Below are 27794 nucleotides of genomic sequence, written 5' to 3' on the forward strand. Positions count from 1 at the left end.
ACAATTCCACTCCTGGGTGTTTATCTGAAGAAAACAAAAACACTAATTAGAAAAGATATACAGACCTCTATGTTCATTGCAGCATTATTTACAATAGCCAAAATATGGAAGCAAACCACTAATAGATGAATGGATAAAGAAGATGTAGCATACATATATAAATAAATGTACATAAAATATATAATAGAATATTACTCAGCCATAAAAAAGAATGCAATCTTGCCATTTGTGACAACATGGATAGATGTAGAGGGTATTATGCTTAGTGAAATAAGTCAGACAGAGAAAAACAAATACTGTATGATTTCACTTATATGTGGAATATAAAAACAAAACAAACGAACAAACATAAAACAGAAACAGAGTCATAGATACAGAGAACAAACAGATGGTTGCTGGAGGGGAACGGGCTGAGGGAAAGAGAGAAAAAGGTGAGGGACATTAAGTAAAAACTTCCACTTGCAAAAATAAATGAGTCACAGGTATGAAATGTACAGTATGGAGAATGTAGTCAATAATTATGTAATATCTTCATATGGTGACAGATCATATAGACTTACTGTGGTGATCATTTTGAAATGTATAGAAATACAAAATCACTAAGTTGTGTAGCAGGAACTAACATGTTGTCAGTCAATTATACTTCGAAATCAAATAAACAAGCTCATAGAAAAAAAGATCAGATTTGTGGTTACCAGAAGTAGGGAATGAGGGGAGGGGGAAATGGATGAAGGCAGTCAAAAGGTACAAATTTCCAGTTACAAGGTAAATAAGTACTAGGGATGTAATGTACAACATGATAAACATAATTAACGCTTTTATATATGAAAGTTGTTAAGAGAATAAATCCTAAGAGTTCTCATCATAAGGAAAAATTTTTTTTTCTATTTTAAAAATGTTGCATCTATATGAGATGATGGATGCTTTCTAAACTTACTGTGATAATCATTTCATGATGTATGTAAGGAAAATCATTATGCTGTATGCCTTAAACTTTATACAGTGCTAATGTCAATTATATATTAATAAAACTGGAAGAATAAAAAAGGAATGAAGTACTGATACATACTTCAACACTTCAACATGGATAAACCTTGAAAACATTATGCTGAGTGAGAAGCCAGACACAAAAGGCCACATATTGTATGATTCCATTTACATGAGATATTCAGAATAAGCAAATCTGTAGAGACAGAAAGTGGATCAGTAGTTGCCAGGGGAAAGGGAGATGGGAGTGACTGCTAATGGGAATGGGATTTCTTTTTGTGATGATAAAAATGTTCTGGAATTAGACAGTCGTGATGATTGTACAACCTTGTAAGTATACTAAAATCTACTGAATTTGTAAAGGATGAATGTTATGATATATGAATTATATCTCAAGTTTTTAAAAAGAATCCTTATTTTACCTTACCACTGACAACAAAGAATACTTTTTTTTTTCCCATCTCAGTCAATTTGATGGGAGAAAAAAAAATCTATATTTAACTTTCATCTTTTTATTAGCAATACAAAACTGTATTGATCGGGGCTTCCCTGGTGGCACAGTGGTTGAGAGTCCGCCTGCGGATGCAGGGGACGCAGGTTTGTGCCCCGGTCTGGGAAGATCCCACATGCTGCGGAGCGGCTGGGCCCATGAGCCATGGCTGCTGAGCCTGCGTGTCCAGAGCCTGTGCTCCACAACAGGAGAGGCCACAACAGTGACAGGCACGCGTACCGCAGAAAAAAAAAAAAGTATTGATCATTTAATTTCTTCATTAGTGATTTCTCTGTTCCTATGCTTTGTTCATTTTGGTACTAGGCTCTTTAACTTGGTCTTATTGTTTTGTAAAAGCTCTTCATATTTAAGGTCATAAACCCTTTGCCATTTTACTAATTTGTCATTTGCCTTTTATTTTTTTATGGCATGTGTCTTATACAAGTTTTTAATTTTTACATAATCAAAATAATTCATCTTTCTCTTTATGATTTTGTCTGTTGTTTTAACTCTTTGAAATCCCCACCCTTCCAACCTCCTGATCCCACCAATTCTAGGACAAGAGGAATATTTACATTTTATTCTTCTGTTTGTCAATGACTGTTTAATTTTCTTATATTTCATTTTTAAGTGGAGAATAAGCAACAACACTACAAGGGAGTCTAGAGGCTTACTTTCCTCTGATGGCCACTTCTAAATATTCTCTACTAGGGAAGGAAAACACAAATAGGGAGGTTTCCAAGAAAGCCCATGAACTCAAATCCCAGATCCAGTCAGCCTGGCGAGGACAGGTATTTCTTCATAGCAGCCCTCAAAAGGACAGGTGAAGAAAGCCTATCAATTGTCTTATCTCAGTACCTGACACAGAGTAGGTGCTCAGTAACTGTCAGCTGTTAGATTAAACCCATTGGTTATGTTGTACCTCAGTCTGGATGACCTGGGCCTGGCCAACCCAGGTGGAGCCCACAGGGAAGCAGCAGTATCAGCAGTATCAATCAGCAGTAACACTAATTGCTGCATTTTCCCATGGTCTTCAGGGCTCCCTGCATCATACCCCATAATGACTAAGAATTCTTTCTTGGAATGTGGTGGGAGGGGAACCACAGGCAAAGATTCCAGTTTGATAACCTCCCTCTGGGCTTTCACATTATTTTCCTAAAAGTGACTTGGATTTCTCCTGTCTTGTCCAAGGCTCCAGGACCTCGTTTTACATATTATCTAACAATGGAACTTGGTAAAAATGAACATAATATAGTCCCATTGTTCTTACTTCATCTTAAAAGCACTACTTCGAGCTTCCAGCCATTTAACCTACCTAATCTTGATCTGCTTCTAATAAAAGGGAACTAACTGGTCTTAAAATTTATATCCTTCCTCATCAAGACATTTTTGTTTTCTGAATCTTGCATACTTTTATATATTCCCTAATCTACAAAATAATTATGGGGGGGGGCGGGCATGAGTGACAGGATCAGAAATGGTTCTCTTAAAGCTCTGCCTGCTTGGAAATCTGAATGGGAATATTGCTTCCCTATGGGACTTACCTTAGGGATAACCACCTAATTCAGAGAGAAACATAACAATCTGTTAAGTGATATTACACTACAGTAATACTAACTCAGAGTTTTAATCATGGAACCATATGTATTACTAATTTTTGATTAGCCCTTTGCTGTTTATCTCTATTTGTGAAGAGGGCATTTTAGTATGTTTACTGAGATGCAGTTGACACATAACACTGTTTAAGTTGTACGGTATGGTGATGTGATACACATATATACTGCAGAATGATTACCACGATAAGGTTACTTAATACATCCATCACAGAACTACTATTACTTTTGTAATAAAAATATTTAAGATCGACTGTCTTAGCATCTTTCAAGTATATAATACAGTATTGTTAACTATAGTCATCATGCTATACTGAATCCCCAGAACTTATTCATCTTATAACTGGAAGTTTATACCCTTTGACCAACTTCTCCCCAATACCTCCAACCCCTCCGCCCTAGAAACCACCATTCTACTCTCTATTATTATGAATTTGGCTTTTTAAAATTCCACACCGTAAGTGAGATCAGAGTATTTTTCTCTGTCTGACTTATGTCACTTAGTACAATACCCTCAAGTTCCCTCCATGTTGTCACAAATGGCAGGATTTTCTTCTTTATTATGGCTGAATAATGTTCATGTGAGTGTCTGTGTTGTGTGTGTGTTTGTATCACACTTTCTTTACTTATTCATCCTTTGGTGGACACTTAGATTGTTTCCATATCTTGGTTATTGGGAATAATGCTGCAATGAACAATGGATATCTCTTCGAGATAGTGATTTCATTTCTTTTGGACATATACCCAGAAGTGGGATGGCAGGATCATATGGTAGTTCTATTTTTTAATTTTTTGAGGAACCTCCATACTGTTTTCCATAGTGGTTATATTCCCACCAATAGTACAAGAGTTCCCTTTTCTCCATATCCTTACTGACATTTGTGATCTCGTCTTCTTGTTGACGGCCATTCAAATAGGTGTGAGGTGATATCTCATTGTGGTTTTGCTTTGCATTTCCCTGATGATTAGTGATGTTGAGCACCTTTTCATGTACCTGTTGGCCATATAAATGTCTTCTCTGGAAAAATGTCTATTGAGTTCCTCTGCCCATTCTTTAATCAAAAATGATCATATTAGTCATTAACCCACTTGTTTCTCAACATATGTTCAACCTCTGATAAGAGTTCTTAGTACAGCGTCAGCACAAGAGTGGACAAACACCAAATTATATCTGTTTCTTTTACAGTGTAGCCCGGTGATATTCAGCCTGGGTTTTATAGAACCTGTACTTCCTTAGTTGGTATCTAATAACCATGTTTAAGAGATACACTTTGGAATCTCACAGATTTGGGGCCATATCCTAACCATATGACTTATAACCTATGCAAATGTGGCAAATAACCTTTCTAAGCTTCTGTTTCCTAATCTATAAAAGTATGGATATTATAGCTTCCTTGAGGATTAAGTGAAATAATATAAGTAAAGCACTTTCACAGTTCTTCAAGTGTGCTAATTGTCCCCCCCCCCAAAAAAAAAAGTAGTGAGAAGAGCAATTCCTGTCAAGGTGGAGTAAACATAATCCACCCTGTCTCTCACACTGAATACAATTAAAAACCTGGGACAGAATTCATGGAGCAGTTATATGAGGACACTGAAAAGTAAATGGTAGCAGGCTGATTGGGGAAAGGAACTAGAATTGGAAATACCTCCCAAACAGCAGTGAGTTTCTCATTTTTCTTTCCTCTGATATCTCCTAGCCTGGGTCAAAGTCAGTTTAAAACCCAAAACTGCACTGGGTATGGAGAAAAAGAGCTTTAGGAGGTCCCCTTTATTATTTATCTTAAGAAAAAAAAGAAATAGTTGGTCCCTATGGGGAAATTCCCTATTTCTATTTGTTTGTTTATTTGTTTTGTTTTTCCTTTCTCTCCAATCCCAGCTCCCAGGCAATCCTTCAGCAGCTGCAGTAGCAGCCAAGTAGATAGCTAAAACTTTGAGGGAGAGGAACTCATCTCTGGTCAGAGAAACTGTGGTCCTAAGGATATCCCCATTGCTTTTTTTTTTTTTCTCTTTCCTCTTGCTGCTCACTACTGGAGGCACATAGTCATGGGAAGTGTACAGTAGAATTAAAGTGTGGCTTTCTAGCCAAAGGAAGAGGAAGGAAAACATCTGGCATCCAGAAGGAGTAGGGAAGAATCACAGAGAGGAGGGAACTTAAGAAAACAATTGCATAAAATTGTAACTGAAATGAGCTTACCCACCAGGTGATCCATGTGCATAAATTTGACCTTAAACATCCTACCAAAAATTTTGAGAAGTGAATTCCGGGGGAAACCATTACCCAGGCCCCAGTTGGTCATGGGGTGGTGCACAAGTGGGACAGATCCAAATAGTGCTGCGAAGGTTTTGAAACTAAACTGACATTAGAACCATAGTCCACGGAAGTCAGGTAGGAGAACTGTTACCCAAAACTAACCAGATTGATTAACTGCTTTAAAGTAAAAGTTCCCCATCAGATTTAAACAAAACTGAAAATCACATATAATAATATTAAAAATTGCTAATATACAGTACAAAATTCCTTACAAGTGAAGAAGAAAGAAAATCTCAACATGTGGCAAAGAAAAAAGCAATTAAGTAATACTAAACCCTGGATAACCAGATGTTATGAATTCTCAAAGACTTTAAAGTGGCCATACTAACCATGCTCCAAGAAATACAGGCAAACACTCTTAAAATGAATAGAAAGATTAAAAAGTTTTGCTGAAAAATAGAAGATTTAAAAAAAAAAAGAACCAAATGGAAACATTACAATGGAAAAATACAATAACCAAGATAAAAAAATTCACCAAACGGCTACAATAATACAATTGAGATGAGAGGAAAAGGTCAGTGAACTTGAATATATAGATCAAGAGAAATTTCTCAATCTTAACAAGAGAGAGGAAAAGTAACTGGGGGAAAGAAAGAACAGAGCCTCAAAGTCTTGTAGGACAATACCAAATGGTCTAACAATTGTGTCATAATAGTCCCAGTAGGAAAGGAAAAATAGTGTTGTCCAGAAAAAAATTTGAAAAACTTAGGGCTGACAACTTCACAAATGTGGCAAAGACATGAACTTATAGATTCAAGAATCTCAGCATACTCGAAAAGGATAAATTCAAAGAAATGCACATCAAGACATATGATAATCAAACTGCTAAAAAATAAAAACAGGGCTTCCCTGGTGGCGCAGTGGTTGAGAGTCCACCTGCCGATGCAGGGGACACGGGTTCATGCCCCAGTCTGGGAAGATCCCACATGCCGCGGAGCGGCTGGGCCCGTGAGCCATGGCTGCTGAGCCTGCGTGTCCGGAGCCTGTGCTCCACAACAGGAGAGGCTGCAACAGTGAGAGGCCTGCGTACCGCAAAAAAATAAAAATAAAAAAAATAAAAATAAAAACAAAGGAAAAAGTCTTGAAAGCATCCAGAGGAAAACAATGCATCAAATATAGGGGAACAACAATTTGAATAACAATGGATTTCTCATCAGAATCATGAAGGATAGAAGGCAGCAGGGCAAAATGTTTAAAACGCTGAAACAAAGGACTGTCAAACCATAATTCTATATCCCGCAAAAATATCCTTCAGAAATGAAGGTGAAATAAAGACATCCTCAGTGAAGGAAAACTAAGAGAATTCATCTCTAGCAGACATTCTTTAAAAGAAATGCTAAAGGAAATACTTCATGTGTAAAGGAGATGATAGCAGGAAGAAACATGTACCATTAGGAATGAAGGAAGAACAGTAGAAATGATAAATATCTGAGTAAATAAAGGACTGTCTTTTTTCTCCTCTTAAATTCTTTAAAAAATGTAGAGAGGCTGAAAGCAGAAAGCATAACATTGTCTAATGGGAATACCAATGAACGTAGATATAACACATATGATAACTACAACATAAAGACAGTGGATAAAGGGACTGATTTGGTGGTAAGATTTTTTTTTTTACATTCCACTGGAAGTGGTAAAATATTAATTCTAAGTAAAATGTGGAAAGTTAAGTATGTATATATAAATTCCTAGTGGGACCATTAAAAGAATGTACAAAGAAATACAGTAAAAAACACAATCAATATTTTAAAATGTAAAACTAAACAATATTTAAATAACTCAAAAGAAGGTATAAAAGAAAAAAAGTTGAAAAAAAACAAAGGGAAGAAACAGAAAAACAAATAATACAATGTTAGACCTACTACAAACATCAATAATTAATTGTAAATGGTGTACATATACCAGTTATAAGACAAGAGATAGTAAGATTAAAAACAAGACCCAACTATTTACTGTCTAATAGAAAACCACCTTAATTATATAGGTAGGTTAAAGTAAAAGCCTAGGAAAATATATACTGTGAAAATATTAATCCCAAGAGAGCTGAAATAGCTATATTACTGTCAGACAAAGAAGACTTAAAAGCAAGTAAAATTACCAAAGATAGAGAAACATTATATAATGATAAAAGGATCAACTGACCAACAAGTCACAGAAATCCTAAACGTGAATATTTCTAACAGAGCCTCAAGACACATGAAGCAAAAACTGGTACAACTAAAAAGAGAAATGGACAAATCCACAACTGTAGACAACAATACTCCTCAATAAGGAATATAAAAGTAAGGAATATAACAAGTAAACAAAATCAGCAAGGATAAAGAACTAAGCAGCACCATCAACCAACTTAATTTAATTGACATTTATAAAACACTCCACCAAAAAACAGCAGAATAACATTCTTTTCAAGGGCACGTGGAATCTGCATCAAGAAATAATACATCCTATGTCATAAAAAAAAGCCTCAACAAATTTGAAAGTAATAATGTAACACAAAGTGTATTCTCTGACCTTAACGGAGGTAAACCTTACGGGTTTTTATTTTTATTTTTTTATTTCCATTCTTTTTAAAATTTTTTTATTTAAAAAAAATTTAACATCTTTATTGGAGTATAACTCCTTTACAATGGTGTGTTAGTTTCTACTGTATAACATGGAGGTAAACTTTAAATCAATAACAGAAAGATTACTGATGTCTCAAAAATTTGGAAATTAAATATGCCATATGGGTCAAAGAGGGAGCCTTGAAGGAAATTAGAAAATATTTCCAGTTGAATGACAATGAGAATACAACATATCAAAATGTATGGGATGCAGCTAATGCCACACTTAGAAGAAAGCATAGCATCAAATGCTTATGTTAGGGAAAAAAGTTTCAAATCAACATTCTAAGCTTCCATTTGAGAAACTATCTTAGAGAAAGAGAAGAAAAATAAACCCATAACAAACAAAAAGAAGGAAATGATAAAGAGCAGAAATCAATGAAACTGAAAAATATAAAAAAGCAGGGAAGTGAGGAGAACTTCAAGATGGTGAAAGACTAAGACGTGGAGATCACCTTCCCACCCACAAATACATCAGAAATACATCTACATGTGGAACAACTCCTACAGGACACCTACTGAACGCTGGTAGAAGACCTTAGACCTCCCAAAAGGCAAGAAACTCCCCACATACCTGGGTAGGGCAAAAGAAAAAACAGAGACAAAAAATAGGGATGGGACCTGCACCAGTGGGACGGAGCTGTAAAGGAGGAAAGGTTTCCACACACTAGGAAGCCTCGTCACTGGCAAAGACGGGGGTGACGGGGGGAAGCTTCGGAACCACAGAGGAGAGCGCAGCAACAGGGGTGCAGAAGGCAAAGCAGACAGATTCCCGCACAGAGGATCAGTGCCAACCAGCTGTCACCAGCCCGAGAGGCTTGTCTGCTCACCCGCCAAGACGGGTGAGGGCTGGGAGCTGAGGATCCTGCTGCAGAGGTCAGATCCCAGGGAGAGGACTGGGGTTGGCAGCATGAACACAGCCTGAAGGGGGCTAGTGTGCCACAGCTAGCCGGGAAGGAGTCTGGGGGGGAAAGTCTGGAACTGCCAAAGAGGCAAGAGACTTTTTCTTGCCTTGTTGTTTCACGGTGCACAAGGAGAGGGGATTCAGAGCACTGCCGAAACAAGCTCCAGAGATGGGTGTGAGCCATGGCTATCAGTGCAGACCCAAGAGATGGGCATGAGACACTAAGGCTGCTACTGCAGCCACCAAGAAGCCTGTGTGCAACCACGGGTCACTATCCACACCTCCCCTCCTAGAAGCCTGTGCAGCCCGCAACTGCCAGGGTCCCATGATCCAGGGACAACTTCCCTGGGGGAACACACGGCACGACTCAGGCTGTTGCAACGTCATGCCAGCCTCTGCTGCCACAGGATCGCCCCACATTCTGTACCCATCTGTTCCCCTGGCCTGAGTGAGCCAGACCCCCCAATCAGCTGCTCCTTTAACCCCATCCTGTATGAGCGAAGAACAGATGCCCTCAGGCAACCTACACGCAGAGGCGGGGCCAAATCCAAAGGTGAACCCCAGGAGCTGTGCAAACAAAGAAGAGAAAGGGAAATCTCTCCCAGCAGCCTCAGGAGCAGTGGATTAAATTTCCACAATCAACCTGATGTACCCTGCATCTGTGGAATACCTGAAATGACAACGAATCATCCCAAATTGAGGCAGTGGACTTCGGAAGCAATGATATATATATATATATATACACATATGTATTTCCTTTTTCTCTTTTTGTGAGTGTGTATGTGTATGCATCTTTGTGTGATTTTGTCTGTATAGCTTTGCTTTTACCATTTGTCCTAGGGTTCCGTCTGCCCTTTTGTTTTTTTTTTTTAAGCATGGTTTTTAGCACTTTTATCATTGCTGGATTTATTTTCTGGTTTGGTTGCTCTATTCTTTCTTTGCTTTTTTTTACTTTTTAAATTTTTTTATTTTTAATAATTATTTTTTATTTTACAACTTGATTTTATATCACTTTCTTTCTTTCCTTTATTCTCCCTTTTATTCTGAGCCGTGTGGATGACAGTGTCTTGGTGCCCTGGCCGGGCATCAGGCCTGTGCCTCTGAGGTGGGAGAGCCGAGTTCAGGACATTGGTCCACCACAGACCTCCCAGCTCCATGTAATATCAAATGGCAAAAATCACCCAGAGATCTCCATCTCAGCGCCAAGACCCAGCTCCACTCAACGACCAGCAAACTCCAGTGCTGGACACCCTATGCCAAGAAACTAGCAAGATGTAACACAACGCCACCCACTACCAGAAAGGCTGCCTAAAATCATAATAAGGTCACAGACACACCAAAACACACCACCAGACGCAGAGCTGCCCACGAGAAAGACAAGTTCCAGCCTCATCCACCAGAACACAGGCACCAGTCCCCTTCACCAGGAAGCCTAAACAACCCACTGAACCAACCTTAGCCACTGAGGGCAGACACCAAAAACAATGGGAATTACGAACCGGCAGCCTGCGAAAAGGAGACCCTGAACACAATAAGTTAAGCAAAATGAGAAGACAGAGAAACACACAGCACATGAAGGAGCAAGGTAAAAAACCCACCAGAGCAAACAAATGAAGAAGAAATAGGCAGTCGACCTGAAAAAGAATTCAGAGTAATGATACTAAAGATGATCCAAAATATTGGAAATGGAATGGAGAAAATACAAGAAATGTTTAACAAGGACCTAGAAGAACTAAAGAGCAAACAAACAATGATGAACAACACAATAAATGAACTTAAAATTCTCTAGAAGGAATCAATAGTAGAATAACTGAGGAAGAAGAATGGATAAGTAACATGGAAGATAAAATAGTGGAAATAACTACTTCAGAGCAGAATAAAGAAAAAAAAAATGAAAAGAATTGAGGACAGTCTCAGAGACCTATGGGACAACATTAAACACATCAACATTCAAATTATAGGGGTCCCAGGAGAACAAAAGAAAAAGAAAGGGACTGAGAAAATACCTGAAGACATTATAGTTGAAACTTCCCTAACGTGGGAAAGGAAATAGTAAATCAAGTCCAGGGAGTGCAGAGAGTCCGATACAGGATAAAGGCAAGGAGAAACATGCCAAGACACATATTAATCAAACTATCAAAAATTAAATACAAAGCAAAAATATTAAAAGCAGCAAGGGAAAAGCAGCAAATAACATACAAGGGACTCCCCATAAGGTTAACAGCTAATCTTTCAGCAGAAACTCTTCAAGCCAGAAAGGAGTGACAGGACATATTTAAAGTGATGAAAGGGAAAAAACTACAATCAAGATTACTCTACCTAGCAAGAATCTCATTTAGATTTGATGGAGAAATTAAAACCTTTACAGACAAGCAAAAGCTAAGAGAATTCCGCACCACCAAACCAGCCTTACAACAAATGGTCAAGGAACTTCTCTAGGCAGGAAACACAGGAGAAGGGAAAGACCTACACTAACAAACGCAAATTTTAGAAAATGGTAATAGGAACAAACATATCACTAATTACCTTAAATGTAAATGGATTAAATGCTCCAACCAAAAGATACAGACTGGCTGAATGGATAAAAAAACAAAACCCGTATATATGCTGTCTACAAGAGACCTACTTCAGACCTAGGGACACATACAGACTGAAAGTGAGGGCATGGAAAAATATCTTCCAGGCAAATGGAAATCAAAAGTAAGCTGGAGTAGCAATTCTCATATCAGACAAAATAGACTTTAAAATAAAGACTATTACAAGAGACAAAGAAGGACACTACATAATGATCAAGGGCTCAATCCAAGAAGAAGATATAACAATTGTAAATATTTATGCACCCAACATAGGAGCACCTCAATACATAAGGCAAATACTAACAGCCATAAAAGGGGAAATCGACAGTAACACAATCATAGTAGGGGACTTTAACACCCCACTTTCACCAATGGACAGATCATCCAAAATGAAAATAAATAAGGAAACACAAGCATTAAATGATACATTAAACAAGATGGGCTTAATTGATATTTATAGGACATTCCTATCAAAAACAAGAGAATAAACTTTCTTCTCAAGTGCTCATGGAACATTCTCCAGGATAGATCATACCCTGGGTCACAAATCAAACCTTGGTAAATTTAAGAAAATTGAAATCATATCAAGTAAATTTTCCGACCAAAATGCTATGAGACTAGATATCAATTACAGGAAAAAATCTGTAAAAAATACAAACACATGGAGGCTAAACAATACACTGCTTAATAACCAAGAGATCACTGAAGAAATCAAAGTGGAAATCAAAAAAATACCTAGAAACGGGCTTCCCTGGTGGCGCAGTGGTTGGGAGTCCGCCTGCAGATGCAGGGGACATGGGTTCGTGCTCTGGTCTAGGAAGATCCCACATGCCGTGGAGCGGCTGGGTCCACGAGCCATGGCCGCTGGGCATGTGCATCCAGAGCCTGTGCTCCACAACGGGAGGGGCCGCGACAGTGAGAGGCCCACTTATTGCAAAAAAAAAAAAAAAAAACAAACCTAGAAACAAATGACAATGAAAACACGATGACACTAAACCTATGGGATGCAGCAAAATCAGTACTAAGAGGGAAGTTTATAGTAATACAATACTACCTTAAGAAACAAGAAGCATCTCAAATAAACTAGCTAACTTTACACCTAAAGAGATTAGAGAAAGAAGAACAAAATACCCCCAAAATTAGCAGAAGGAAAGAAATCATAAAGATCAGATCAGAAATAAATGAAAAAGAAATGAAGGAAACGATAGCAAAGATCAATAAAACTAAAAGCTGGTTCTTTGAGAAAATAAACAAAATTGATAAACCATTAGCAAGACTCATCTAGAAAAAAAGGGAGAACACTAAAATCGATAGAATTAGAAATGAAAAAGGGGAAGTAACAACTGACACTGCAGAAATACAAAGGATCATGAGAGATTACTACAAGCAACTCTATGCCAATAAAATGGACAACCTGGAAGAAATGGACAAATTCTTAGAAAAGCACAACCTTCTGAGACTGAACCAGGCAGAAACAGAAAATATAAACAGACCAATCACAAGCACTGTAATTGAAACTGTGATTAAAAATCTTCCAACAAACAAAAGCCCAGGACCAGATGGCTTCACAGGAAAATTCTATCAAACATTTATAGAAGAGGTAACACCTATTCTCCTGAGGGAAGAACACTCCCAAACTCATTCTACAAGGCCACCATCATCCTGATACCAAAACCAAAACGTCACAAAGATGTCACAAAGAAAGAAAACTACAGGCCAATATCACTGATGAACACAGATGCAAAAATCCTCAACAAAATACTAGCAAACAGAATCCAACAGCACATTAAAAGTGTCATACACCATGATCATACACATACAAAAGTATCATACACCATGATCAAGTGGGGTTATCCCAGGAATGCAAGGATTCTTCTATATACACAAATCAATCAATGTGATACACCATATTAACAAATTGAAGGAGAAAAACCATAGGACCATCTCAACAGATGCAGAAAAAGCTATCGACAAAATTCAACACCCATTTATGATAAAAAACCCTCCAAAAGTAAGCATAGATGGAACTTATCTCAACATAACAAAGGCCATACATGACAAACCCACAGCCAACGTCGTCCTCAATGGTGAAGAACTGAAACCATTTCCACTAAGATCTGGAACAAGACAAGGTTGCCCACCCTCACCACTATTATTCATAGTTTTGGAGTTTTAGCCACAGCAATCAGAGAAGAAATAAAAGGAATCCATATGGGTAAAGAAGAAGTAAAGCTTTCACTGTTTGCAGATGACATGATACTATACGTAGAGAATCCTAAAGATGCTACCAGAAAACTGCTAGAGCAAATCGATGAGTTTGGTAAAGTAGCAGGATATAAAATTAATGCACAGAAATCTCTTGCATTCCTATACGCTAATGAAAAATCTAAGGAAACATTCCCATTTACCATGGCAACAAAAGAATAAAACACCTAGGAATAAACTTACTTAAGGAGAGAAAAGACCTGTGTGCAGAAAACTATAAGACACTGATGAAAGAAATTAAAGATGATACAAATAGATGTAGAGATATACCATGTTCTTGGATTGGAAGAATCAATATTGTGAAAATGACTATACTACCAAAGCAATCTACAGATTCAATGCAATTCCTATCAAACTACCACTGGCATTTTTCACAGAACCTGAAAAAAAAATTGCACAATTTGTATGGAAACACAAAAGACCCCAAATAGCCAAAGCAATTTTGAGAAAGAAAAACGGAGCTGGAGGAATCAGGCTCCCTGACTTCAGACTATACTACAAAGCTACGGTAAATAAGAGAGTATGGTACTGGCACGAAAACAGAAATATAGATCAATGGAACAAGATAGAAAGCCCAGAGATAAACCCATGCACATATGGTGACCTTATCTTTCATAAAGGAGGCAAGAATATACAATGGAGAAAAGACAGCCTCTTCAATAAGTGGTGCTGGGAAACTGGGCAGCTACATGTAAAAATAAATGAAATTAGAACACTCCCTAACACCATACACAAAAATAAACTCAAAATGGATTAAAGACCCAAATGTAAGGCTAGACACTATAAAACTCTTAGAGGAAAACATAGGCAGAACACTCTATGACATAAATCACAGCAAGATCCTTTTTGACCCATCTCCTAAAGAAATGGAAATAAAAACAAAAATAAACACATGGGGCCTAATGAAACTTAAAAGCTTTTGCACAGCAAAGGAAAACATAAACAAGACCAAAAGACAACCCTCAGAATGGGAGAAAATATTTGCTAATGAAGCAAATGACAAAGGATTAATCTCTAAAATTTACAAGCAGCTCATGCAGCTGAATATCAGAAAAACAAGCAACCCAATCCAAAAATGGGCAGGACCTAAATAGACATTTCTCCAAAGAAGATATACAGACTGCCAACAAACACATGAAAGAATGCTCAACATCAGTAATCATCAGAGTAATGCAAATCAAAACTACCATGAGGTATCACCTCACACCAGTCAGAATGGCCATCATCGAAAAATCTACAAACAATAAATGCTGGAGAGGGGGTGGAGAAAAGGGAACCCTCTTGCACTGTTGGTGGGAATGTAAATTAATACAGCCACTATGGAGAACAGTATGGAGGTTCGTTAAAAAACTAAAAATAGAACTACCATATGACCCAGCAATCCCACTACTGGGCATAAACCCTGAGAAAACCGTATTTCAAAAAGAGTCATGTACCACAGTGTTCATTGCAGCTCTATTTACAATAGCCAGGACTTGGAAGCAACCTAAGTGTCCATCGACAGATGAATGGATAAACAAGATGTGACACATATATACAATGGAATATTACTCAGCCATAAAAAGAAACAAAATTGAGTTACTTGTAGTGAAGTGGATGGACCTAGAGTCTGTCATACAGAGTGAAGTAAGTCAGAAACAGAAAAACAAATACCATATGCTAACACATATATATGGAATCTAAAAAAAAAAAAAAGGTTATGAAGAACCTAGGGGTAGGACAGGAATAAAGACGCAGCCCTACTAGAGAATGGATTTGAGGACATGGGGAGGGGTAAGGGTAAGCTGGGACAAAGTGAGAGAGTGGCATGGACATATATATACTACCAAATATAAAATCAATAGCTAGTGGATAGCAGCCGCATAGCACAGGGAGATCAACTCTGTGCTTTGTGACCACTTAGAGGGGTGGGATAGGGAGGGTGGGAGGGAGATGCAAGAGGGAAGAGATATGGGGATATATGTATATGTATAGCTGATTCACTGTGTTATAAAGGAGAAACTAACACAGCATTGTAAAGCAATTATACTCCAATAAAGATATTTTTTAAAAAGGCAGAGAAAAATCAATGAAACATTTGAAAAAATCAATAACATTGATAAACCTCGAACTAGACTGACAAACAAAAAAGAGAGAAAACACAAATTGCCACTCTCAGGAAGAGAGGATATCACTACAGGTCAATCAGACATTAAAGCTATAATAAGGGAGTACTATGAACTGTGCTTATAAATTCAACAACTTGGATGAAATGGACCAATTTTTTTGAAACTACTAAACTCAGGATTCACTGAAGAAAAACACAGATAACCTAAACAGTTGTATGTCTACTAAAGAAATTAAATTTGTAATTTTAAATCTTTCACAAAAGAACCTCCAGGCCCAGATGATTTCACTGGCAAATTCTACCAAATTTTAAAAGAAGTAATATCAATTCTACACAATCTCTTTTAGAAAACAGAAGTGGTGGAAGCACATTCCAGCTCCCAACTTTTCTGACGTTGCCATTATCCTGATACCAAAACCAGACATGTACAATACAAAAAAAAAGAAAAACTATAGTCCAATGTCTCTCATGAACATAGATGCAAAAATCCTCAACAAGATAATAACAGACAAAATCCTGAAAAGAATAATACATGATGATTGATGGGGTTTATCCCAAGAATTCAAGGCTAGCTCAACTTTTGAAAATCAATCAACATAATCCAATATACTAACAGATTACAGAAGAAAAACCACATGATCAAATCAATTTCTGCAGAAAAAGTATTTGAAAAGTTTACATCAATTTGAGATGAAAAGTTCACATCAATTTGAGATTAAAAGTCACAGTCATGTAGAAATAGAAAGTTACTTCCTTAATTTGATGAAGCCCATCTCTCAAAAACCCACAGTTAACAGAAAACTTAATGACGGAAGACTGAATGCTTGCCCTCTAAGATTAAGAACAAAGCTCATGGTTGTTCACTCTCACCATGTTTATTCAACACCATAGCCCTTAGCCAGTTCAATAAAGTAAGAAAAAGAAAGAAAAGAGGTATAGATTGGAAATTAGAAAAATAAAACTGTTCTTATCTGCAGACCATGTAATTGTCTATGAAAAGAATTCCAAGGAGTCTACAAAAAGAATCCTGGAACTTATCAGTGAGTTAGCAAGACTGCAAGATACAAGGTCAACATATTTTTTAAAATAAATGAATTTTCATATTCTAGCAATGAACAATTCAATTTTCAATTTTCTGAAATTAAAAAAATATTCTTTACAATAGCTCCAAAAAATCTAAATACGTAAGTATAAATTTGTCAAAGTATGTGCAGTATCTGTGTGCTGAAAACTTAAAAAACACTAATGAAAAAAATCAAAGAAGACCTAAATAAGTGGAGAGATATACCATGTTCATGGAGAGATATACCACATTCATGGATTGGAAAAATCCATATAGTTAAAAATTCATATAGTCATTTCTTCCCTATATTGATTTATAAATTCAATGCAGTTCCAATCAAATTCCCAGCATGACTTTTTTTAGGTATAAAAGAACTGATTTAACTACCTCATATTTGCTGTCCAATTATACTCTACTATATACTATAGCGATATACAGTGGGAAATTCCTTGTGTTTTGCAGTGAGTAGAAATATAGATTTTAGTAATATAACAAACAGGCTTGTGGTAAAATAGTCATCAAATATACGTGACTGTTAAGTGATTTTATGTAATAAAGGAATATACTTGAATATTAAGAGAAGTTGGAGGAATGCAGCATGTGAAAAATAAAATACAATTGAAAAACACCTGATTTTAAAACTATGTGAAAGGCAAAGGAACTAGAATAGCCAAACTATTTTGAAAAAAAAAATAAAGCTGAAGGAATCACACTACCTGATTTTAAGACTTACTATAAAACTACAGCACTCGAGATAGTGTGGTATTGACAAAGGGACAGACACATAGGTCAGTGGAGAAGAACTGAACCCAGCGTTAGATTCTATTGGCTACACAAATATGGCCAACTGATTTTTTTACAAAGGTGCAAAGGCAGTTCAAAGGAGTAAGGATAGTTTTCATCAAATGGTTTTGGAACAATTGGACATCCATATGCAAAAAAGTGAAACTCAATCTAATCCTCACACTTCATAGAAAAATTAACTCAGTATGGCTAAGTGAAATAAGTCAGAGAGAGAAAGATAAACACCACATGATCTCATTTATATGTGGAATCTAAAAAGAAAAACCAAACCGAACTCATAGAGAACAGACTGATAGTTGCCAGAGGCATATCTGTGTGTGTGTGTGTGTGTGTGTGTGTTTCTGTGTGTGTGTGTACATGTGCACATGTGTGCAATGGGTGAAGGGAGTCAAAAGGCACAAACTTCCAGTTATAAAATAAGTCATGGGGATGTAATGTACAGCATAGTGACTAGAGTTAATAATACTCTATTATATATTTGAAACTTGCTAAAAGAGATCTTAAAAGTTCTCATCACAAGAAAAAATTTTTTTAACTATTATGGTGATGGTTTTTAACTAGACTTATTGTGGCAATTACTTCACAATATATACAACTATTGAATCATGTTGTACACCTGAAACTAATAGAATGTTATATGTCAGTTATATCTCAATAAAAAAATTAACTCAGAATGGTACATAAGTATAAAACTATGGAACTTTTAAAGGAAAACAGGAGAAAATCCTCATGATTTTAGCTTAGTCAAAGCATTAAGATATGACACCAAATCACCAGCCCATTAAAAAATTTTGATAAACTGGACTCTAATCAAACTAATACCCTTTTTTTCTGTGAAAGACACTGATAAAAGAATGAGAAAAAACAAGCTACAAATAGGGAAAAAATATTTGCAGATCTCATATCTAATAAAGGACTTGTATCAAAAATATGAAAAGAACTCTCAAAATTCAACAGTAAGAAATCAACAACCCAACTTTAAAAACTGGTGGAGGGCTTCCCTGGTGGCGCAGTGGTTGGGAGTCCGCCTGCCGATGCAGGGGACACGGGTTCGTGCCCCGGTCCGGGGGGATCCCACATGCCGCGGAGCGGCTGGGCCCGTGAGCCGTGGCCGCTGAGCCTGCGCGTCCGGAGCCTGTGCTCCGCAATGGGAGGGGCCGCAGCAGTGAGAAGCCCGTGTAAAGCAAAAAAAAAAAAAAAAAAAAAAAACTGGTGGAATAATTTCAACAGATACTTTACCAAAAGTGATATAGACATGGCAAATAAGCACAAGAAAAAATGTTCAACATCACTAGCCAATAGTAAAATGCAAATTAAAACCACAGTGAGAAACCACTATACACCTAAATGGCTAAAAAAATTTTTTAAATAAAATACCAAATGCTGGCAAGAATGTGAAACAGCTAGAACTCTCATGTGTTGCTAATGGATTGAAAAATGGTACCACCATTCTGGAAAAACAGTCTGGAGATTTTTTATAAAGTTAAACATACACTTGCCATATGACCCAGCAGTCCCACTCTTGGTATTTACCCCAGAGAAATGAAAACGTACGTTCACCCAAAAACCTGTGCATGAATATTAATAGCAGCTCTATTCATAAATACCAAATACTGGAGAAAACCCAAATGTCCTTCAACAAATGAAAGGATAAACAAGCTGCAGTATATCCATATAATGGTGTATTACTCAGTAATAAAAAGGAATAAATCAAAGATACATGCAACTACATGAATGAATCTCAGTGACATTACACTAAGTGCAGGAAGCTAGTCTCAAAAGGTTATATACTCTCTGATTCCATTTATATGACATTCTGGAAAAGGTGAAACTACAGGAACAGAGAATAGATCAACGGCTACCAAGGCTTGGGGTGATAGAAGGGTTTGGCTAAAAGGAAAGCAAAAAGAGGTGTTCTTTTTTGCCTTCCTTTTAGCCAACAATTTGTGATAAAATTGTTCTGGATCCTGACGGTGGTGGCTGTTACATGAAATTATACACGTGTTAGAACTGTATACCAAAAAGTCCATTTTTACTATATGTAAATTTTAAAAAATAATTTAAAAATAGTGGCAATTGATACAGTTTATATTATATCTTGTTCCAGATAAGATTTTAAATGATTTCCTTTAATTGTAAGATGCTTGGCTAATTATCTTAAGCTAAATATAAACATAAGAAAAACATTTGCTCCCAGAACTTGCTTAAAGGTGAGCGTCAATCGGGACTTCCCTGGGTGGCGCAGTGGTTAAGAATCCGCCTGCCAATGCGAGGGACATGGGTTCAATCCCTGGTCCGGGAAGATCCCACATGCCGTGGAGCCGCTGAACCCGTGCGCGGCAACTACTGAGCCTGCGCTCTGGAGCCGGCAAGCCACAATTACTGAGCCCGTGTGCCACAACTACTGAAGCCTGCGTGCCTAGAGCCCGTGCTTGGCAACAAGAGAAGCCACCACAATGAAAAGCCCACGCACCGCAATGAAGAGGAGCCCACGCTCGCCGCAACTAAAGAAAGCCCGCATGCAGCAACAAAGACCCAACACAGCCAAAAATAAATAAATAAATAAATTTATTTAAGAAAAAAAAGGTGAGCCTCAATCCTTGAAAATCTGCTTACCTTAAACTCTCCTTTTTATCCCTTTGATGCTCTCACTTTCTTTTCCATCTTTCTTGGGTGCTCTACTCTGCCTCATCTCTTTCCCCCTTCTTTTCTGTGCTTTTTTCTTTATCCTAGCTTAACTGATCATATTTTAAGCTGATGTATATATTTTACACTATATATTTTGCCACGAATGAAAACAAACTTATACTCCTTGTTCTTTCTTTAAAGTTGAATGACTTGAACATTTTATATTTCCCTAAAATAAAATATTCTGTCAAATTACTTAAAGTTGGTTTTTACCTGTGAATGATTTTCAGAGCTGACATTTCCCCTTCAGTTGCTCAGGGGCTCTCAAGAAAAAAGAAAAACTTTTCCCCCCGGTCAAATGAAAAGGCAGATTTTTTCCCCTTAAAGTTGATGTAATTTTCATTGTCTTATATTATGAAGATTAAGCTTTATATAGTCTAGATTCTTTTTTTTTAAATTACATCAAAAGTGAAATTGCATATTTTTTTAAAAAATTGAGAGGCACGCATAGCTACAGGGAATTCCAACAGTGCATTCATTTTTAGGCAAACAACCCCTTTGAAGCCAACATATTTGTTTGCAACCAAGTAGCTATATATAAAACAATCATCTAAGAGATGGACATAAAGTTAACTTGCAAATGGTTGGTGTCACAGAGGCAGCCATTTGTGTTTAAAGGTGATAATCAGGAATTAAATTGAGCACTAGAAAAGATGTCAGATTATGAAGGAAAATGGGTTTGGGAGATTGTATTAAGAAAAAGATTTTTTTTACGGTATGCGGGCCTCTCACTGTTGTGGCCTCTCCCTTTGCAGGGCACAGGCTCTGGACGCACAGGCCCAGGGCAAGGCTCTGGACGCGCAGGCCCAGCCAGGCTAGGCTCACGGGCCTAGCCACTCCACGGCATGTGGGATCTTCCCAGACCGGGGCACGAACCTGTGTCCCCTGCATCGGCAGGCGGACTCTCAACCACTGCGCCACCAGGGAAGCCCCAAGAAAAAGATTTAGACTTATCGTGGTGATAATTTCACAATACATACAAATATTGAATCATTATGTTGTACACCTGAAACTAACATAATATTATAAGTCAATTATACCGCAATAAGAAAAAAAAATAAAAAGAAATGAGCTGTGTTAAGAAAAAGATGAAGGAAAAACCTGCTTGTAGACTTACAAGGTAAAGGCTAGAAAAATTTGGTAGACTAAGAATTTCTGTACAAAGAGAAAATTTGAGCCCGCTCATCATATAACAAGATAGGGTTGGTTTTTTTTTTTTTTTTGCATAAACCAAAGAGAAAAGATGTCTTACTGTTATCTCCAATGCCATCTTCATGTTTTCTTCCACTGTCCTTTTCATTTTCATCTTCTGAGTTTTCTACTTCCTGAATAACCATCCTTTTCCCTTTGGTTTGAGTCTCAGATGCAGGTTCAGAATTTTTCAGATCTCTTTCAACCTCTAACAAGGTTTTCTGAAACATAATCGCCACATTAAAGAAAACTTTTACCTTTAGTAAAAAGTATAACCATTCTTGCAAGTAAGAATATCAAGATATTAAAAAGTGAATAAAGATAACTAAGATAAAGCTTCTTATGGTGGTCTTTATTTTTCTTTTCAAACAACTTCACTGCTTTGTCTGATTAGAACTATACATGTCCACTGTAAAAAACTTAAAGCATAACAAGTATAAAAGAAGGAAGAAAAAAATCATCTGAAATCCTGCCACTCAGATAAACTACTGACATTCTGATGATCATCTTCCTGGATATATTTGTATGCATATACAAACAGAGGTGTCCAGTTTTATACAAATTAAACCATACTATACATGTTTTTTTAAGAGTCATGTTGAAAGTTCTTTAATATTTTATGCCAACTAGAAATTTAAAAAAATATATCAAACCATTTTGCTTCCTTCCTCATCTTTAACACCTTACTGAGGTATAATTGACATAAACTGCACATACTTAAAGAGCACAAGTTTTAATAGATTTTGATGTAATAATAAACATATCCATCATTCACAAAACGCTTCTTCCTATCTTTTTGTTATGATTCCCTTTTGCTCATCCCTGCAACCACTGTTCTTTCTGTTACGATAGATTAGTTTGTATTTTCCAGTTTTTTATATAAGTAGAATCATAATACATGTACTCTTTTTGTCTGGCTTCTTTCACTTAGCATAATTATTTTGAAATTTATCCATGTCGTCTTATGAACCTATTAGTTCATTCCCTTTTATTGTTCAGTAGTATTCTATTATATGCTTATAAAACGATTTGTTTATCCATTCACCTATTGATGGACATTTTAGGCTATTTTCAGTTTTTGGCAATTATAAATGAAGCCATTATAAACATTCGTGCTTAAATCTTTGTATGGACATATGCTTGTATTTTTCTTGGTGAATACTCGGAGTGGAATGACTGGGTCATGCGGTAGGCGTATGATTGTTTTGTTTAACTTTTTACCTGTATTCCAAAGCAGTGGGATCATTTTATATTCCCAAGTTTCAGTTCTCCCACATGCCCACCAAAACTTAGTATGGTCAATCATTTTCATTTTAGCTGTCTAACAGGTTTGTAGTGGTATCTCTTGTGATTTTATGTTTCTCTAATGACTAATGACATTGAGCATCTTTTCATGTGCTTATTTTCCATTCACATAACTTTTGGTGACGTGTCTGATCAAATATCTTGCTTATTTTTCATCAACCTGTTTGTTTTCTTGAGTTTTTAAAGTTCTGTATATATTCAGGACACAAGCCCTTTGTTGGATACATGATTGCAAATATTTTCCCCCAGTCTATGGCTTGTCTTTTTATTCTTCTGATAGAATAAATAAAAACTTTTTAATTCTGATGAAGCCCAATTATCAACTTTTTATAGATTATGCCTCTGTGTCACACCTAAGGAATATTTGTCTCATCCAAGGTCATAAAGATTTTCTCTTACGTCTTCTTCTAGAACTTTCATACTCCAAGTCTTATATTAAGGTATATGATCCGCTCTGAGTTAATCTTTACATATGGTTAAGGTAAAAATGCATTTGGTTAAGGTCTAAAGTTAATACGTAAACATGAACTTACGTTGGATAGTAAAATTAAAAGTGGTTTTCCTTGTTTCAATTTTTTTTTAGAATATTAAAATGCTAACTTTTTAATGAACATACCATTATAAAAAGGAAATACTATGGGGTGAAGATGTGTTCCTAAGCTGCACCCTAAACCTAATCCACTGAAATGCTGACTTGATAAATGCAGCTGATACAGTAGGGACATCAGCTGCCTCTCAGAAAGAGTTAGATAACCTGAAAGGTATGTGGAAACAGTGACAACTTATTGGTGGAAGACAGTTCTCCAGGGGTTTCCCATATTTCTGAATATATTGTAAGCAGAGGAGCTAAACCACCTTTGTTCTAGACTTTTTTTTTTCTTTGATTTATAACAACAGGAATTTATTTCTCAGTTCTGAAGACTGGGAAGTCCAAGTTTAAGGTGCTAGCAGATTTGGTTTCTGGTGAGGGCCTGCTTTCTGGTTCACTGACAGCTGTGTTCCTGCTGTATCTGCACTTGGTGAAAGGGACCTAGATTATATTTTTAAGGATGTTTGTACTGACAACAGCCCTGGGAAATAGAGAATGCCCTATCTGGGCATTCTGCCGCCCACACGGAACTTGGTGGCCAGGGTAACGGACATGAGCTTCAAGCTCATCAGCTTGCCATGCCATGAGTAGCAAAGTCTTTTGTGCCTGACCCAGGAATCTTGTATATTCTTCTAGGCCACCTTGCTAATTTACATGTAGGGTAAACTCTCAGGCCCTTCACAGCTCTTGACACTTACCTCCACTCCTTAGGATTGAATACAGATCCCCTAAGTGCATATCTGAGTCAGTTTACTGTTAGGGATGCTATGGTTACCACGCAAATTAAGGAATAAACACTCTTTTATGGCCATCAAGCTCCTGCTTAATCCTACCTAGGAAAGTTCTACACCATTTGCATAATAAATTGAACTTGGCTCAAAGAAAAGAACTGCCTACAAAGCTTCAGGAAAGAGAAAATTATTTGTCCTTCAGGAGTAGGTTTATGATTTTGGACAATTTAAGAGCCAGCTTTCTTCCACTTCAAATAGACGTTAACACTGGGAATATCTGAGATGTACCTCTCTTTTTTTTTTTTTAACATCTTTATTGGAGTATAATTGCTTTACAATGGTATGTTAGTTTCTGCTTTATAAACAAGTGAATCAGCTATACATATAAATATATCCCCATATCTCTTCCCTCTTGCGACTCCCTCCCACCCTCCCTATCCCACTCCTCTAGGTGGTCACGAAGCACCAAGCTGATCTCCCTGTGCTATGTGGCTACTTCCCGTGAGCTATCGGTTTTACATTCGGTAGTGTATATATGTCCATGCCACTCTCTCACTTTGTCCCAGCTTCCCCTTCCCCCTCCCCGTGTCCTCAAGTCCATTCTCTGCATCCACCTCACTACAAATAACTCAATTTCGTTTCTTTTTGTGGCTGAGTAATATGCCACTGTTTATATGTGCCACATCTTCTTTATCCATTCATCTGTCGATGGACACTTACGTTGCTTCCATGTCCTAGCTACTGTAAATAGAGCTGCAATGAACATTGTGGTACATGACTATTTTTTGAATTATGGTTTTCTCAGGGTATATGTCCAGTAGTGGGATTGCTGGGTCGTATGGTAGTTCTATTTTTAGTTTTTTAAGGAACCTCCATACTGTTCTCCATAGTGGCTGTATCAGTTTCCACTCCCTCCAACAGTGCAAGAGGGTTCCCTTTTCTCCACACCCTCTCCAGCATTTGTTGTTTATAGATTTTTTGATGAAGTTCATTCTAACTGGTGTGAAGTGATACCTCACTGCAGTTTTGATTTGCATTTCTCTAATAATTAGTGATGTTGAGCAGCTTCTCATGTGCTTCTTGGCCATCTGTATATCTTCTTTGGAGAAATGTCTATTTAGGTCTTCTGCCCATTTGTGGATTGGGCTGTATGTTTTTTTGATATTGAGCTGCAAGAGCTGCTTGTAAATTTTGGAAATTAATCCTTTGTCAGTTGCTTCATTTGCAAATATTTTCTCTCATTCTGAGGGCTGTCTTTTCGTGCTGTTTATGTTTTCCTTTGCTGTTCAAAAGCTTTTAAGTTTCATTAGGTCCCATTTGTTTATTTTTGTTTTTATTTCCATTTCTCTAGGAGCTGGGTCAAAAAGGATCTTGCTGTGATTTATGTCATAGAGTGCTCTGCTTATGTTTTCCTCTAGGAGTTTTAGAGTGTCTGGCCTTACATTTAGGTCTTTAATCCATTTTGAGCTTATTTTTGTGGTGTTAGGGAGTGTTCTAATTTCATCCTTTTACATGTAGCTGTCCAGTTTTCCCAGCACCATTTATTGAAGAGGCTGTCTTTTCTCCATTGTATATTCTTGCCTCCTTTATCAAAAATAAGGTGACCATATGTGCTTAGGTTTATCTCTGGGCTTTCTATCCTGTTCCATTGATCTATATTTCTGTTTTTGTGCCAGTACAATACTGTCTTGATTGCTGTAGCTTTGTAGTATAGTCTGAAGTCAGGGAGCCTGATTCCTCCAGGTCCATTTTTCTTTCTCAAGATTGCTTTGGCTATACGGGATCTTTTGTGTTCTCATACAAATTATGCAATTTTTTGTTCCAGTTCTGTGAAAATATGCCAGTGGTAGTGTGATAGGGGTTGCACTGAATCCGTAGATTGCTTTGGGTAGTATAGTCATTTTCGCAATGTTGATTCTTCCAATCCAAGAACATGGTATATCTCTCCATCTATTTGTATCATCTTTAATTTCTTTCATCAGTGTGTTATAGTTTTCTGCATACAGGTCTTTTGTCTTCTTAGGTAGGTTTGTTCCTAGGTGTGTTATTCTTTTTGTTGCAATGGTACATGGGAGTGTTTCCATAATTTCACTTTCAAATTTTTCATCATTAGTGTAAAGGAATGCAAGAGATTTCTGTGCATTAATTTTACATCCTGCTATTTTACCAAATTCATTGATTACCTGTAGTAGTTTTTCAGTAGCATCTTTAGGATTCTCTATGTATAGTATCATATCAACTGCAAACAGTGACAGCTTTACTTCTTTTCCGATATGGATTCCTTTTATTTCTTTTTCTTCTCTGCTTGCTGTGGCTAAAACTTCCAAAACTATGTTGAATAATAGTGGTAAGAGTGGGCATCCTTGTCTTGTTCCTGATCTTAGTGGAAATGGTTACAGTTTTTCACCACTGAGTATGATGTTGGCCGTGGGTTTGTCATATATGGCCTTTATTATGCTGAAGTAAGTTCCATGTATGCCTACTTTCTGGAGGGTTTTTATCATAAATGGGTGCTAAATTTTGTTGAAAGCTTTTTCTGCATCTATTGAGATGATCATATGGTTTTTATTCAATTTGTTAATATGGTGTATCACATTGATTAATTTGCATATATTGAAGTTTCCTTGCATTCCTGAGATAAACCCCACGGGATCATGGTGTACAATCCGTTTAATGTGATGTTGGATTCTGTTTGCTAGTATTTTGTTGACGATTTTTGAATCTATGTTTATCAGTGATATTGGCCTGTAGTTTTGTGACTTCTTTGTCTGGTTTTGGTATCAGGGTGATGGTGGCCTCGTAGAATGAGTTTGAGAGTGTTCCTCCCTCTGCTATATTTTGGAAGAGTTTGACAAGGATAGGTGTTAGCTCTTCTATAAATGTTTGATAGAATTTTTTTGTGAAGCCATGTGGTCCTGGGCTTTTGTTTGTTGCAAGAGTTTTAATCAGTTTCAATTTCTGTGCTTGTGATTGGTCTCTTCATATTTTCTATTTCTCCCTGTTTCAGTCTCAGAAGGTTGTGCTTTTCTAAGAATTTGTCCAGTTCTTCCAGGTTGTCCATTTTATTGGCATAGCATTGCTTGTAGTAATCTCTCATGATCCTTTGTATTTCTGCAGTGTCAGCTGTTACTTCTCCTTTTTCATTTCTAATTCTATTGATTTGAGTCTTCTCCCTTTTTTTCTTGATGAGTCTGGCTAATGGTTTATCAATTTTGTTTTTCTTCTCAAAGAACCAGCTTTTAATTTTATTGATTTTTGCTATTTTTTCCTTCATTTATTTCTGATCTGATCTTTATGATTTCTTTCCTTCTGCTAACTTTGGGGGTTTTGGTTCTTCTTTCTCTAATTGCTTTAGGTGTAAAGTTAGGTTGTTTCTTTGAGACGTTTCTTATTTCTCTTAAGGTAGTATTGTATCGCTATAAACTTCCCTCTTAGTACTGATTTTGCTACATCCCATAGGTTTAGTGTCATAATGTTTTCATTGTCCTTTGTTTCTAGGTATTTTTTGATTTCCACTTTGATTTCTTCAGTGATCTCTTGGTTATTAAGCAGTGTATTGTTTAGCCTCCA

General features: G+C 36.9%; 1 protein-coding gene across 1 annotated transcript in view; it reads right to left on the bottom strand.

The window, feature by feature from the left end:
- Positions 1-27794, bottom strand: part of SPAG1 (sperm associated antigen 1) — a 98946-nt gene that overhangs the window by 36940 nt on the left and 34212 nt on the right. The window contains exon 9 of the mRNA XM_082674824.1: positions 21661-21820. Within this exon, the coding sequence (XP_082530950.1) occupies positions 21661-21820 (160 nt within the window). The remainder of the gene's footprint in view (positions 1-21660; positions 21821-27794) is intronic.

This window comes from Grampus griseus (genome assembly GCF_964374135.1).
Source record: "Grampus griseus genome assembly, chromosome: 17".
Taxonomy (NCBI): Eukaryota; Metazoa; Chordata; class Mammalia; order Artiodactyla; family Delphinidae; genus Grampus; species Grampus griseus.